General features: G+C 43.5%; 1 protein-coding gene across 3 annotated transcripts in view; it reads left to right on the top strand.

The window, feature by feature from the left end:
- Nucleotides 1–16386, top strand: part of LOC144681475 (EF-hand calcium-binding domain-containing protein 14-like) — an 83994-nt gene that overhangs the window by 50167 nt on the left and 17441 nt on the right. For 2 of the 3 annotated variants that reach the window (XM_078543103.1, XM_078543094.1), the window contains exons 5-7: nt 1156–1269; nt 4190–4363; nt 14538–14627. In XM_078543103.1, the coding sequence (XP_078399229.1) occupies nt 1156–1269; nt 4190–4363; nt 14538–14627 (378 nt within the window). The remainder of the gene's footprint in view (nt 1–1155; nt 1270–4189; nt 4364–14537; nt 14628–16386) is intronic. The other variant, XM_078543111.1, reaches the window with a different exon arrangement.

Here is a 16386-nt window from a genome sequence, read left to right as displayed (position 1 = left end):
GGAAACCTCATCCACAGGTGAAATCGCGGTGTGGCCCCAATCGCAGGCGACAGTCGGCTTTCCGAGCCCACCATACGAGGGAAAAATCCTCCCTGATGTATGCTGGATAAAGATGTTATTGACAAGGTTTTTGTGGATGGTAGCCCTTGTGGTTTGTGTACCTCTGCCCATTGATATGGGAGTTCCCAGAGGCACGTGCGTGCAGACAATGGCTCCCTGCACCATCGGGAATCCCACTGTCCTGGCAAATCCATATACCCATCACCCTGCTTCTCTCTGCTCAGGGAGAAAACAATGCATTCAACTCCCTTGGCATTGACTGCCTTTGTCACCTCACAGGTGCAGTGATGGGATATGTTGGAAATGTAGCCCACCCCTACTTGGAAAGATTTGGATGCAGTGATCTTTCTGGCACTGACAGTGCTGACATCACTATGGTGTCAGCATGGGCTGAAAGTGGTGGCACAGTTCTGTGATCTCTTACTCATTGAAGCTGAGTCACCTCAAGCATTGTTCCTTGTCAGGTAGAGGGAGAGGAAGTGGTCTCTAAAAACCCATGGCAGGCACGGCCTTCTGCGGAGAGCCCTCTTCCTTCTCTCTCTTCATTGAGTTTCCTCTCTCTGCTGCTTTTGCTCCTTTTTCAGGCCTAGATACCCTCAAACATAGCCCCCATGCCTCATGCAGAATTGGGTCATGAAATCCTGTTGTCTCTCTATAGGTAGCAGCTCTCCAAAACACCTCCAAATGCAAATCACTGTACTTCTACTAATTTTGCCTAAAGTGCCTCACCTACAAATTGGTGAACTGTCCTTTAAATAACACCAGTTGAGGGTTGGAAGGATGGGGAAAGGGCACTCATGCTCACAGGGGTTCAGTCTACATGTATAGACTACATTCATGAAACGAGCTTCAAATCAACCAGAGTGGCTGTTTGATGTTATGATCGGACCCCTTCTGATGCTTCCAGTGCACGTACAGCAGGCCCAGTATCGGCAGCGCTATGGGACCCAATTGCACGTCCATTGGGCTTATTTCACCACATATTATCGAGGAATCTTATAACCAATATGATATTTCCACAGCAGTGATCATCTACTTCGTGAAATTAGAATTCCTTCCATTTCTATTTGCCTCTGTTTTTCAACCCATATATAGAAGATTAACATCATGCAGGATAGCATCATCCATATCAGAGAAAATCTGAATTTACTTCAGGCTAAATGTGAAGAGTTAAACGAAAATGCGGAGGACAAGCCAACGGGTAACCAGGTAACAAATTCATATATTTTTTGTGCTGCATAATTTCATTACCATTAGTTGATAGGACAATTAGAGGCATTTTAAGTTCTACAGCACCCAGTTTGATTCTCAAGGCTGTAGACTTAAAATTTAGTAAAACATTATACACGTTATAATCAGCAAATAAAATTCTAAATAATGTAGTAGCCTACTCTTAGAAACAGCGATTTCACTTAACATTGCGATTAAATGCAACAGTAGTCGCCCGACTGTTGTAAATGTTTTGAAAAACAGATTCCGCATTTTTATTCAAAACAAATGGCCATTAAATATTTTGAAACTGCTGTTAAACATTGGTGTTGTTGGCAGTATGAGATCAACTGGGTTACTTTGTACATGAGTCATACTGTATTTCATTCTGCAGTACAGATTGGGTTCCGATAAAGTGCATAAATTAAAAAAACTACCTCCAACTTGTAATGAAAGGATTCATTTTATAGAAAAGAAATGACCTGCATGTCCTCTCCAACTAATATTTAATTGAATGATCAACCACCCTAATGTTAATTTTTTATAAGTCTGTGCCTTTTATTATCATTGTCTTCAGACCAATCAAAGTTTAGCCAAAAATTATTTAAAGCTAAAACATATGAATTGCCAAATGAAAGAAAGATGGCATGAACATTAACTGACAGATATTCCTATTTTGTGATTAAGTACAGTGGTGATTTTTGCTCTGTACATACCAACTGCACAATCTTACATGCATTTCAAATAGTAGGAGCAATTTAAGTGACCTTCAATCAGACTTGCAGCATTGATGAAATATAATTACTGTAAATTTGAAGCATGCAACTATTCAGGGGAGAAATGTTAGTGCCATAAATATAGTCAATGTTGTAGTGTGGGGATACATGGCAGCCAATAGTTGACAGTAAGATCCCACCAACAGCAATATAATAAATGGTCAAATCATATTTTTGTGATATTGATTGAAGGCTGAATATTGGCCAGGTAATTGGTACAAATCCCTGCTCATCTTTCAATTATGCCTTAGGATTTTTTATGTCTACTCTACAAGGTGGATGTTGTTGTAATATAACTTTAAGGGTTAGGAGCATGAAATCACTAGAAAGGAAGTGTGTCATGCAATCCAGTTTAGTTTAACTTTTACTTTCAGTAGAGCATAGACACACAGCTCTGTAGCTCTGATGTCTTCAAGCTTAAGACCCATGTATATCTGTTCTCCTGTGCTTAGTCTTAATAAATGAACCCACAACATATTTACCCAATCCATTATGAGTGATTGGTGCCAAATATGACAGAGCGGACCTTGATTTAACATGTCATTTATGAGACAATATCTCGGTCAATACTACACTGAGAATTTGTGCTTAAGTGTTTAAAGTGGGATTTTAACCTATGACCTTCTAACTCAGGGGCAATTGTGCCATCACTTAACCAAGGCTGGCACCTTTTAATTGGAATGTAATAGGTTCCCAAGTCAGGTACAGCATGGTTAGACACAGAGTAAAGTTCCCTTTCTTAGATGTGTCAGGAAGGTGCTAGTTTGTTCACATTTTCATTGCAACCTTGTCTAGCTGTTAATTTTGTTTGAGCAAATGGTCAGTAAGTCAAACAGTCTTTGTAACTAAGCAACAAATGTCCAACCTATTGGACATTATTAAGGGTAGTGCTTGGGAGTTGCAGAGATTTTTTGTGTCTTTAAGGATCTGTATAACTGACGGTTTATACCTGATTTTCGGAAAGTGCACTGTGACTTTCATCTATTCCTAGTGGATCATCAAAGGGTAAGGTGCATCTGAGCGATCATGACTTCTGCTCACTAATTATGCTGAAGCCATCAAGAGGAAGACTAGAGAGTCAGTGAGGAAAAGAAAGTGACAAAGTACCGCAGTAAGAGCTATTAATAACAGAAGTTATCACAGGCACAATAATTATTAACAAAATTATGAAGGATTACATCTGTTTTCTAAATTTAAATAGGAGTAGTTATGTTTTGTTGGCTTCTGTAATCTGCTATGTCATTTAATTGCTACTGTTTCGTTGTTACTTTGAACACATCTGTTATGCAATTCATAGCTGTGCTGCTCCTCTTAAATTCCTGAGGCGCCAATAAATTGTGGTGGCCTCAGGGATAATGGGTGTCAACTGGCTCATTAATAAATCTACTTGACATCTCACCACCGCCAGCCAGGAATCCCATGTCAGTCCCTTAATCAGGGGAAGTTCTCCTGCCTCCTGCTGGGGTGCCTCCCGCATTTAAGTGGGCTGCACAGCATTATCCAACTGAATAAAAGCAAAATACTGCAGATGCTGGCAACCTGAAATAAAAACAGAAAGTGCTGGAAATACTCTGCAGATCTGACAGCATCCCCACGGATGCTGCCGGACTTGCTGAGTATTTCCAGCACTTCCTACAATGTCCCACCGGACCCAAACCCATTTGTTTTAGGAAGTTAAAAGTTCTCTCCAACATGTTAATCGAAGCAACAAAACGTGTATCTATAAATATTAACTACTAATTAAATTAGATTGTATTGTTACTGAGTCAGATTAAATGAATTGTGGTAACGGTTCTGGTATAATTCCTGAGGCTATGAACAATTCATTCATTCTCTGATTTGGTTCAAGTTAAATCTGGGACAAATTATCTTATTTTTCTCATTATTTTCTCTCCCAAACTGTCATTATCATTTTTTTCTCTACCTGCAATGAGAAGAGGTAGATCTTTGTCAATAGGTCGGGGATGAAAATGTATTCTGTATTCTGTCTCGTGAATGACCAAACCCACTCTCAAATCTGATTCACAAGTGAATATTGCACAAGTACAGAACTTATATTCAGGCAGTGCTGACTTCAACATGTATTTTACCTCAAATACCAGGGGAAACTAAAAGCCCCACTGACATTTCTCTGTTTTCTTCAGGACTTGTCCAGACTGTACAAATTGATGCGGAAACTGAATGAGTCTACTGTCTCCTGTTCCGTGGAAATAAAGGATGAAATTCGTGAGCTTCGCAACCTAACATTTGATCTCACTCACAAGTTCAGATCCATGGAAATGAGTCTGTATTCTCTCACAGAGCTGACAAACACACAGGTTTAGTATCAAATTTCTTAATCATTTCTGTGGATCATGCTGACGATATTCTTGTATTTTTATAGTTTACCTGTAACGCAGCATCAGAATATCCCAACAGTTGACTAAATGGGATCAAATAGGTTGCTCTACAGAAGGTAGATTGAACAGAAAGGTAGATTAAGGAAGAGTGGAGAAGATAGCAGGAAAAAGCAGGGGAGTGGGACTAATAGGATATTTCCTTCAATAACACAAAGTAGGAGCTTTACTGAGACAGGAGCAGCCAGTAAAGTGGATGAAATAAGGGGGATGGGAAGAAGAAGCTTCTTAAACTGAAGATGATGAGACCGTAGGATCCTTCATTGCTTGAGCCATTTAAGGTAGAAACTAATATTTAAATATGAAACTGAAGGGCCCAAGAACAGTGTTTTAAAGTCATTTAGCTTTTGCTCAAAGCAGTCCTGTTCTCCTTTTATCTGCTGGGTTTCCCAAAGCTTGGAAAACCTGGCCAGCCAGGGTTAAAATGGGAAGACAGATTATATCTGAGGCACGCAGCCTTACTATAATATTTAACCGCAGGACATTAATTTCAACCCCCACCACCTCTTGCCCCAACTTGTCTGAGGCCCTCCAGTCCCACAAGCAGCCGCCTTGTCCTGTGCAAGCTAGCTCTCAGGATCCTAATATCCCTTCCTCAATGGAAAGGACCTGAGGTTGGCAATGAATTTGAAAACTCAACAAACAGAAAATGAGCTGAAATCATACCCAGCTGGCAGGGCTCCAGACATAGGCTTGATCCCAGCGGAAAGTGATTAAAAAGAAGAAATACTGTGGCCAATCCCGGGATATTTCACTCATCGCTTTACTGTGTATACTGTGATCATTTTGAAAATAAGGACACCAGCAAATAAGGGACACCTGGTGCAAGCCCCTCACATGTCCCTGATTTCAAGGCTTTTCTGTACTTCTGAAGTGTTGTAGCAGGTAATTCTGAAGATGATGTGAATTCATTTTATTCCATTGAATAGAGTCATAGGGTGGAAGTTAATAACTTCACACCTCCCAGAGATGAGTTCAGAGGGGGAGGGTCATGTGATTGGGTGGGAGGGTATGGGGTGGAGATCCTACTGCCCCCCTCCTCCCTCCAATCAAGACCAGGGAGAGAGGGCTTATGGTCAGGCTTCCCACCCAGAGGTCAAACGAGGACCTTAATTAGCCACTAAGAGCCTTTATCCCACCCCCGTTGGTATTCAACCAGCAGTGGGAAAAGGACTTTTTCTGAGCCCAGAAAACCCTGTCAGGATTGTTTGCAGCCTACTGGGGAGGGGTGGGGTGGTGGGCGCCCATTGTTCTCAGGTACTCTGTGCCCGATCAATGGACATGGTATTGGGTAGGTTGGGGGCGATGGGTGCAGAAAGCTACCGCCTTGCCCTTGCTTTATGACGCTCCTCTCCGCTTGCGACCCCTTTCTCATGATCGCAAACCATCCACACTCAGCTCTGTCATCGATCCCTCCTCCTGGCCCCACTGGAGAGGTACTGGAGAGCTGGCGGCTTCTGATTGGCCAGTAGCTCTCGGGGGCAAGACCTCCACCCTACTGGGGCTTAATTGGATGGGAGGCACGAGACTGCCCAGTAAGTGCTTGATTGGAATCAAATAACATGGTGCCTCACGGAGAAAAACAACGCGGGGCTCTCACCGGTTCACCAACCCAGAGGGTGAGACTCCCTTCGCCCACATTAAATCCTTGCCATAGAATGATTGCAGTTACAGTAGGCCATTCAGCCCACCATGTCTGTGCCTACTTTCTAAAAGAGCAACTCACCTTATCGCACTCTGCTGCCTTTTCCCCGTAGCCCTGCAAAGTTTTTCTCATCAGATAATTATCCAATTTACTTTTGAAGGCCTCAATTTAATCTGCCTCCACAACATTTTCAAGCAATGCACTGCAGGTCTGGACCATTCACTGATTTGTGCGCATATGACCCTAGGCCTCTCTGCTCCTGCAACCCCCTTTAGAATTGTAACCTATAATTTATATTGCCTTTCCTCATTCTTCCCTTCAAAGTGAATCACTTCACATTTTTCTGCATTAAATTTCATCTGCCACTTGTCCGCCCACTCCACCAGTCTATGTCCACTTGAAGTTTATTACTATTCTCCTCACTGTTCACAATACTTCCAAGTTTTGTCTCATTCATAAATTTTGAAATTATGCTTTTTTCTCAATCACTAATGGGATGTGGGCATTGCTGGCTGGGCCAGCATTTATTGTCCATCCCTAATTTCCTTTAAGAAGATGGTGGTGAGCTGCCTTCTTAAACCGCTGCAGTCCTTGTGGTGTAGGTACACCCACAGTGCTGTTAGGGAGGGAGTTATAGGATTTTGACCAGCGACAATGAAAGAACAGTGATATATTTCCAAGTCAGGATGGTGCGTGGCTTGGAGGGAAAATTCCAGGTGGTGATGTCCCCATGCATCCGCTGCCCTTGTTCTGCTAGATGGCAACGGTCATGGATTTGGAAGAAGCTGCCTAAGGAGCCTTGGTGAGTTCCTGCAGTGCATTTTGGAGATGATACACATTGCTGCTACTGTGTGTTGGTGGTGGAGGGAGTGAATGTTTGGGATGTGGGCTGCTTTGTCCTGGAAGGTGTCAAGCTTCTGGAGTGTTGTTGGAGCTGCACTCATCCAGGCAAGCGGAGAGTATTCCATCACACTTCTGGCTTGTAACTTGTAGATGGTGGACAGGCTTTGGGGAGTCAGGATTTGAGTGACTCACTGCAGGATTCCTAGCCTCTTACCTGTTCTTTTAGCCACAGTATTTATATGGCTGGTCCAGTTCGGTTTCCGGTCAATTGTAACTCCCAGGATGTTGATAGTGGGGGGGTTCAGTGATGTTAATGCCATTGAATGTCAAGGATCGATGGTTGGATTCTCTCTTGCAAGAGATGGTCATTGCTTGGCACTTGTGTGGCACAAAAGTTTCTTGCCACTTGTCAACTCAAGCCTGGATATTTTCCAGGTCTTGCTGTATTTGGACATGGGCTGCTTCAGTGTCTGAGGAGTCATGAATGGTGCTGAACATTGTGCAATCATCAGTGAACACCCCCACCCCTGACCTTATGAAGCAGCTGATGATGGTTGGGCCTAGGACACTACCATGAGGACACTACCCTTGCAGTGATGTGCTGGGACTGAAATGACTGACCTCCAACAACCACAACCATCTTCCTTTGTGCTAGGTATGACTCCAACCAGTGGAGAGTTTTCCCCCTGAATCCCATTGACTCCAGTTTTGCTAGGGCTCCTTGATGCCACACTCAGTCAAATGCTGCCTTGATGTCAAGTGTAGTCACTCACACTTCACCTCTGGAGTTCAGCTCTAATGCCCATGTTTGAACCAAGGCTGTAATGAGGTCAGGAGCTAAGTGACTCTGAAGGAACCCAAACTCAGCGTAAGTGAACAGGTTATTGCTAAGCAAGTGCCGCTTGATAGCACTGTTGATGATCCCTTCCATCACTTTACTGATGATTGAGAGTAGACTGATGGGGCGGTAATTGGCCGGGTTAGATTTGTCCTTTTTTTTGTGTACAGGACATACCTGGGCAATTTTCCACATTGTCGGGTAGATGCCAGTGTTGTAGCTGGGCTGAAACAGCTTGGCTAGGGGTGTGGCAAGTTCTGGAGCACAAATGTTCAGTAATATTGCCGGAATATTTTCAGGGCCCATAGCCTTTGCAGTATCCAGTGCCTTCACCATTTCTTGACATCATGTGGCGTGAATCGAATTGGCTGAAGTCTGGCATCTGTGATGCTGGGGAACCCTGGAGGAGGCCGAGATGGATCATCTACTCGGCATTGCTGGCTGCAGATTGTAGCAAATGCTTCAGCCTTATTTTTGCCCTGATGTCCTGGGCTCCTCCATCATTGAGAATGGGGATATTTGTGGAGCCTCCTCCGCTAGTGAGTTGTTTAATTGTCCACCACCGTTCATGACTGGATGTGGCAGGACTGCAGAGTTTAGATTTGATCCTTGGTTGTCGCATTGCTTAGCTCTGTCTATGTCATGCTGCTTTTGCTGCTTGGCACGCAACTGGTCCTGAGTTGTAGCTTCACTAGGTTTATACCTAATTTTTATGTAGGCCTGGTGCTGCTCCTGGCATGCCCTCCTGCACTCTTCATTGAACCAGGGTTGATCCCCTGGCGTAGTGGTAGAGTGGGGGATATGCCAAGCCATGAGGTTACAGATTGTGTTCGAGTCCAATTCTGCTGCTGCTGATGGCCCATAGCACCTCATGGATGCCCAGTTTTGAGTTGCTAGATCCGTTTGAAGTCCATTCCATTTAGTATGGTGGAAATGCCATAGAACATGATGGAGTGTATCCTCATTGTGAAGATGGGACTTCGTCTTCATAATGACTGTGCGGTGGTCACTCCTACCGATACTGTCATGGACAGAAGCATCTGCAGCAGGTAGTTTGGTGAGGATAAGGTCAAGTATGTTTTCCCCACTTGTTGGTTCCCTCAGCTAGCTGACTCGGCCAGCTCGGTCAGCAGTTGTGCAACAGTGCCAGTCTTGATGATGGACATTGACGTCCCCCACCCAGAGTATATCCTGCACCCTTGCCACCCTCAGTGCTTTCCCCAATTAGGGTTCAACATAGAGTAATACTGATTCATCAGCTGAGGGTGGGACGGGGTGGGGGGGAGGTGGTATATGATAATTAGCAGAAGGTTTCCTTCTCCATGTTTGACCTGATGCCATGAGACTTCATGGGGTCCGGAATCGATGTTGAAGATTCCCAGTGTAACTCATTCCCGACAGTACACCACTGTGCTGCCACCTCTGGTGGTTCCGTCCCGTCGGTGGGGCAGGACATACCCAGGGATGGTGATGGGGGTGTCTTGGACATTATCAGTAAGGTATGATTCTGTGAGCATATCTGGTCCGTGAGGCAGCTCTCCCAATTTTTGCACAAGCCACTCCCGCCCCACCCCCCGCCGCCATGAGGTGGCCTGCCCACTTCTTGGGCCTATTCCAGCCATTAAGTGGTCAATTAATGGCTACTTAAAGGGCCTGATCCTACCGCCGCTGATATTATACCCAACGTAAGCAGTGTGGGGGCTCATGTCATCCAGAAAGCTCAGCAGCTTTAGCTGCATGAGCTGCTGATAGGAACGTGGGAGTGGTGGGGGTTGGGGGCATCCTCCTTTGGGTATTCCTGGGCCCATCAGAGGCACCTACCACTAAGCCATGCCCACCTTTAACCCTCCCCTTTGGCCCCTTGAACCTGGCTCCCCCAACCCGCCTCACTAAGGCCCTTGGCTCCAGATTTACACGGACTTCTCGGCATGATGGGACGGCCTGTGGTCCTAGCAGTGGCCACCACTCCCAGGTTGTGCTGCTGAGACTACAGAACCACCGGCCATCTGATTGACTGACAGCTCTGTAAGGCGGAACTTCCTTCTGAGATAGGGCCAGAAATCTCATTTTAAAGCAATTAATGCTGCTCCCAGCATTAAATTCCTGCAAGGTAGCCATCAAGATCATGGGTGGGCTTCCCCCTGACCTTTTAGCTGGGGGTGCAGGGACCATGGTGTCCTGTTAAATTCAGCCTCATGGGTTTATCATTAGCAATACCTTGCTATCTTTGCTCTTTGGAGAAAAAGCAGGAGGAACATACAGAATCAAGCACCACAGGAGGTGTTTAGCACCAAGTTTCTGATAATCTCACTCAATAACATACAGCAGCTGTGTGTGGGGAGTCTTCAAATGAAACCATCAATGGACAATGCCATATGCTGCAATCCGACCCGCAGTCCACCCTATTGTAGACTCCAACGGATTTGTCCATCAAAGTGACCATCACCCTGAAGTTTTATATTTTGGAATTGTCCTTGACTAGCTCTCAGGACATCAGTAATATTTTTGAATTGGCATTACACAGATACTTATAGCAAGGCAATGGAACAACTCGCATCTATATAGCACCTTCAATGTACAAATATATCCCAAACTGCTTCACTGAGGCATAATCAGTAAAAGATGGTCGCTAAGCCAAAGACCATAAGACCATAAGACATAGGAGCAGAAATTAGGCCATTCGGCCCATCGAGTCTGCTCCGCCATTCAATCATGGCTGATAAGTTTCTCATCCCCATTCTTCCGCCTTCTCCCCGTAACCTTTGATCCCCTTACCAATCAAGAACCTATCTATCTCGGTCTTAAATACACTCAATGACCTGGCCTCCACAGCCTTCTGTGGCAATGAATTCCATAGATTCACCACTCTCTGGCTAAAGAAGTTTCTCCTCATCTCTGTTCTAAAAGGTCTTCCCTTTACTCTGAGGCTGTGCCCTCGGGTCCTAGTCTCTCCTACTAATGGAAACATTTTCCCCATGTCCACTCTATCCAGGCCTTTCAATATTCTGTAAGTTTCAATCAGATCTCCCCTCATCCTTCTAAACTCCATCGAGTATAGACCCAGAGTCCTCAAACATTCCTCATATGTTAAGCCTTTCATCCCTGGGATCGTTCTCGTGAATCTCCTCTGGACCCTCTCCAGGGCCAGCACATCCTTCCTGAGATACGGGGCCCAAAATTGCTCACAATATTCTAAATGTGGTCTGACCAGAGCCTTATAAAGCCTCAGCAGCACATCCCTGCTTTTATATTCCAGTCCTCTCGAAATAAATGCCAACATTGCATTTGCCTTCCTAACTACCGACTCAACCTGCAAGTTAACCAAGAAGTAGGTGACCAATAGCTTGTTGAAAAGGTGAGTTTTAAAGAAGTGGTTTAGGGTAGGAATGATAGAACACGGGGCATAGATTACTGAAGATGGAACAAAGAGAGGGGGAAATGTATAAAAGCCAGAGTCAGGGGAATGGAAAGTTTGCAGTGGAGGGTGGGGTTAATAGGGGATGCTGGCTGTCGGACTGTAGAAGGTTAAATCAGACAGGAAGGAGTGAAGTCATGAAATGAGTTACGAATGATAGGATACGGTGGCAGAGTTTTTGATGAACTAAAGTTTCTGGAGGCTGGAGGAAGGGAGGTTAGTTAGAAGGCCATCGGAATAGTCAAGTCTGACAAAGGCAGAATTCATAGCAAGTTCTGGAGTTTGTGATGGGAGCTAAAGACAATGGTTACCGTCTTCCCGATGGTTAACTGGAATAAATTGTGGCTTTTCCAAGGCTAAAAGTCACGGATGTAATTCTTGTTAGTGCAAGCCAGATCATCACCATGGAAAATTGGTGGCAACATGACAATGTAGTGCAATTTACCCATTGACAAGATTCAACACAGTGCAAGGAGTCATCAATTCCCAGGAATGGATTCCAATCATTGAATGACCAGTTCCTTTGTAAATTGTAACATCACATTATGAAAGTAAATACTCACACGGCAGCTGACAGGATACCTTCATATTAGTAACTGTCCACTTGTGACTGATCTTTCAATCAGAAAGGCAATTTTTAAAAATTCTTTTATGGGATGCTGGCTAGGCCAGTATTTATTACCCATCCTTAATTCCTCTCGCGAATGTGGTGGTGAGCCACTATCTTGAACCGCTGCAATTTATGTGGTGTATGTACACCCACAGTGCTGTTAGGAGGGGAATTCCTGGATTTTTACCGAGCTGGATTTCTCGCTGGATCTTGTGAGAGCAGGGTTACAGCCATGGCTTATAACAACTGTAGATGGCCTGAAAATATCAGCAGAGCACCACCATAAGGAGATTCATTCTTCCATCAGTTTTACCAGCAAGCTCACCATTGCAACTTTGAAGACATAGTTCGTCGCATGGATTAGTCTGGTGCTCTGAACCACACCTAGGTCACTACCCTCAAACTGCATTCACTCTCACATCTCTTTTGTAAAAATGCTTTGCAATAACACTACATAATTTTCTAAAAAGAAGTCCCATCCTAATAAGAGTTCTCTTCACTGAAATACCAATACAGTAAGAACCATACACAAAGATTGAAATCAATTATACATGGCATGCGTAATTTAAACAAAAAGATAAAAATATGTGAGTGATTCGGGGATTGATTCTCACCGCTAGGCAAAAAATGCATAATGTTGAACACACCTTGAGCCATTTTTAAATCTCTCTTAAAAAGTGTTTCCTTTCCCTATATGACTGGCAACTGATAATGCACCTACAGTTGTAGGTGGTGGTTAGGAAGGAAATAACTCTTGCTAGGCATATAAGAGGCAGACACCACCAGTTACACCATAAAGAACACTAATATCCTGTATTACACTGATAGATTATTAAACTAACAGACCTTGCTGGTTTCTGCATTACCATCAGATCATACTGGAGTCAAGGGTTATTGGGAACAGGCAGGCAATTGGAGTTAAAGCCAAGATAAAATGAGCCAGGATCTTATTGAGTGGAGGGGCAAGCTCAAGGAGCTGTACGTTCCTCCTGCTCCTATTTCTTATCAGGTATGATGACAAATACATTACTGCTTTCTCTGTGTTTGTCCTTGTACAGTGATCAAGGATGAATAATTTAGGGTATGATGGATTCCAGACCCAAAGCTCTCTGACATTTCTGATAAGCAGATCTGTTTTCAAACTAATTGAATATCCCTCGGCTGGTCTATACTCAGAAATAAATTGCATTTTCAAAGCAAAGAGAGATAAAAAAATAATTGTGCTTTCAAACCATACCTTTAAACCATCAAGTAGTAATGATCAAACAGAAAAGTCTTCCACCCGGGATTTCTTCAGGAATACCTGCCACTTTTCCACTAAAATATTTATGCACTTTCTTCAGGGCTTCTGTCAATTTTCCACCAAATTATGGGGAAGAGGTTAATGATCCCTTGCAGAATTTCTACTCCTGTATTTACAACAAAATATACTTACAAACAAGGAAATTTTATTGGGGTATGAATTACATTTGACAAAGACATCCTACAATACTTAGTATTTTATCTTAAGTTAATTAGTGCATGTCTCACTTTTTCTTTTGTATTTTTACCCCAGATATTTTCTTGGAACCCAGTGTTTCAGACCACTCGTATAGATGAGCCCTTATTTCTATACCTCTTCCTGTCTTACGACTAATTTGTATTGAATTCAGGGATCAAACACAAAATCCAGTTCAGTTCGAGAAAGTGGTGATAAGCTTTGATGTTGGTCCAGTCAGTCTGACAGTAGGTCATGGAGCAGAGAGAAGTAGTGGAGAGGTAGGGTTGGGGTCATTAGCATACATGTGGAAATTGAGTTTGCCCATGCAGATGATGTCAGCAAGGGGGTGACAAACGGGTTAAGAAGCAAATGGATCAGGGGTAGATCCTAGGAAAATTCTGATGGAGTCAAGGCATGAGGAGAAACTATTACTAGAGATGGGTTGGCTGTGCTCAGACAAACTGGAATAGAACCATGCAAGGGCAGGTTCATGAAGATTGATAGTGGAAGAGAGATGATGGAGAAGGATGGTTTGGTCATCTGGATCAGTTATTGCAGACAGGTCAGGAAGGACAAGGTGGAATAATGGACTATGGCCACAATCACAAAGGATGTCATTTGTGACTTTGGCCAGGGCAATCTTAGTGCTGTGAGAAGGGCAGAAGCTGGATTGGTGACATTCAAACTAGGATTTTCCATCAGGTGCTCTTATTTAAAATGAATAACTTGGCCCATCCATCAGATATCTTGCCAGATATATTTTATATACAATTGCCCCGTATTGGGGCAATTGTATATAAAAATAAAAAGGGCCATTTTCTGTGCATGATCCTGGTTTTTAACCCCATATGAGCTGTGACAGAAAGAAAACAATCACAGCCCCATTAAAATAGTGGAGTGAGGAACTTGATACAAGTTACCTTTTGTCCAGTAATGGAAACTATGAAATCAAATATAAATATTTGCTACTTTCAATTCTTTTAGCCCACATTTGGCTGGCTCTGCACTGCGTCTCTACTCATTATTGTGTTGTACAGCATACAATTTCCACAGAACCTGTTACTCACTCATTGATACAGGGACACCTGCAGGAAACTTCCAAACTGTCGCACAGTATTGTTTTCAACAGAACAGGATAAAGTGGCATGCAGACGTAAAACAACATTGAGAAAGCTGAAAGTGAGGCTGTTACTATCGCATGCTTAGAAGACTGTAGCTGTGTTTATTTCAGATGCGCCAAGGTATCTCACTCTGTTTTTGTTCAGGCTACTGAACTGGACCAGTTTGAAGAATCATTAGAAAGAATGCATAACATTTCAGAAAATTTGAAATCTCACCAAGGTCAACTGGAGCAGGTTAGTATTGTTCTCATGCTGTTGTTTAACTGGGGTTGTCCCTAAGGTACTTCAGATAGCTCAGTGTAAAGTTTTACTAATTGAGCAAGTCACAGCTTATCAGAAGCATTCTATTCATCATGATTGTTTTTTTATTCATTCATGGGATGTGAGCATCGCTGGCAAGATTAGCATTTGTTGTCCATCGCTAACTGAACCACTGTAGTCCATCTGGTGCAGGTACACCCTACAATGCTGTTAAGGAAAGAGTACCAGCATTTTGACCCAATGATGATGAAGGAACGGCAATATGGTTTCAAGTCAGAATGGTATGTGATTTGGAGGGTAACATGCAGGTGGCGGTGTTCCCATGCATCTACTGCCCTTGTCCTTCGAGGTTGTCCAGGTTGTAGGTTTCGAAGGTGCTGTCAAAAGCAGCTTGGCAAGTTGCTCCATCTTGTAGATGGTAAACACTGCTGCCATTGTGCACCAGTGGTAGAGGGAGTGAATGTTTAAGGTGGTGGACGGGGTGCCAACTAGGTGGGCTGCTTTGTTCTGGATGGTGTTGAGCTTCCTGAATGTTGTTGGAGCCACTCTCATCCAGGCAAGTGGAGAGTATTCAATCACAATGGTCCATAGGTCCAAACCATTAAAAATTACTAGCGCGCAAAAGAGAATATGTTCTGATATCTAATCAGAGATTTCCATTAGTTTTGGATTACGGTATATTTTCAATCTCTAAGATAACAGAAAAACAAAAAGTTTAAAATCTTCCAACTTTTCTCAAAACCATCTTGTTCAATTGGACAGAACCACAAAGTCCCTTAACTTTAAATGGCTGTAGAAAGAGTCTCCTTTGAAATGTAAGCAAAAAATGCACTGTCAAGAGCCATAGAAACTACATGGAAGTAAGAAGGATAGGAGATTATCCAATTGTAAGCATGCTTTGATGGTTTAGATGCAGAACTCAAAGAAAGAAAGACTTGCAATGATATAACACCATTCACATCCCAGAATCACAGAATTGTTAGAGCACAGGAGGAGGCCACTGAGACCTTTGTGTCTGCATCGGCTCTTCGAATGAGCAGTTCCCTTGGTGCCATTCTCCCGCCTTCTCACTGTAATCCTGCACATTTTTTTTCTTTTCAGACAAAAGTCTAGTTCCCTTTTGAATGATTTGATTGAAACTGCCTCCACCACAGTGCAGTGCATTCCTGACCTTAACTACACACAGCGTGCAAAAGTCTTTTCTCATATTGCTTTTGCTACTTTTGTGAATGGCTTTAAATCTGTGCCCTCTCATTGGAAATCCTTTCACGAGTGGGAACAGTTTCTCCCTATCTCCTCTGTCCGGACCCGTCATGATTTTGAATACCTCTATCAAATCTCCTCTCAGCCTTCTTTCCTCTACGGAAAACAGCCCTAACTTCTCCAATCTAGCTTCATAGCTGAAGTTTCTCATCCCTGGAACCATTCTCATGAATCTTTTCTGCACACCCTCCAGTGCCTTCACATCCTTCCTAAAGTGCAGCACCCAGAACTGGATGCAATACTCCAGCTGAAGCCAAATTGGTGCCTTATATAATTTCAACACAACTTCCTTGGTCTTATACTCTATGGGCAGAATCATTCCAGAAATTGGCAAAGTCCAATATCAGGCGGGGAAATCAGCATGTGACCCACTGAAAGCAAAGGCAGCTTTTTCTGCTGTATCTTGTGCCACTTGAGAGGCACGGGTTTTACACTGGATCGCTGGCACGGCAGCCTCTGATTCCCCCGC

Source organism: Cetorhinus maximus, chromosome 1, assembly GCF_964194155.1.
Source record: "Cetorhinus maximus chromosome 1, sCetMax3.hap1.1, whole genome shotgun sequence".
NCBI lineage: Eukaryota > Metazoa > Chordata > Chondrichthyes > Lamniformes > Cetorhinidae > Cetorhinus > Cetorhinus maximus.
The sequence above is the reverse complement of the archived record's forward strand: the minus strand, read 5'-3'. Positions and strand labels throughout refer to the sequence as shown.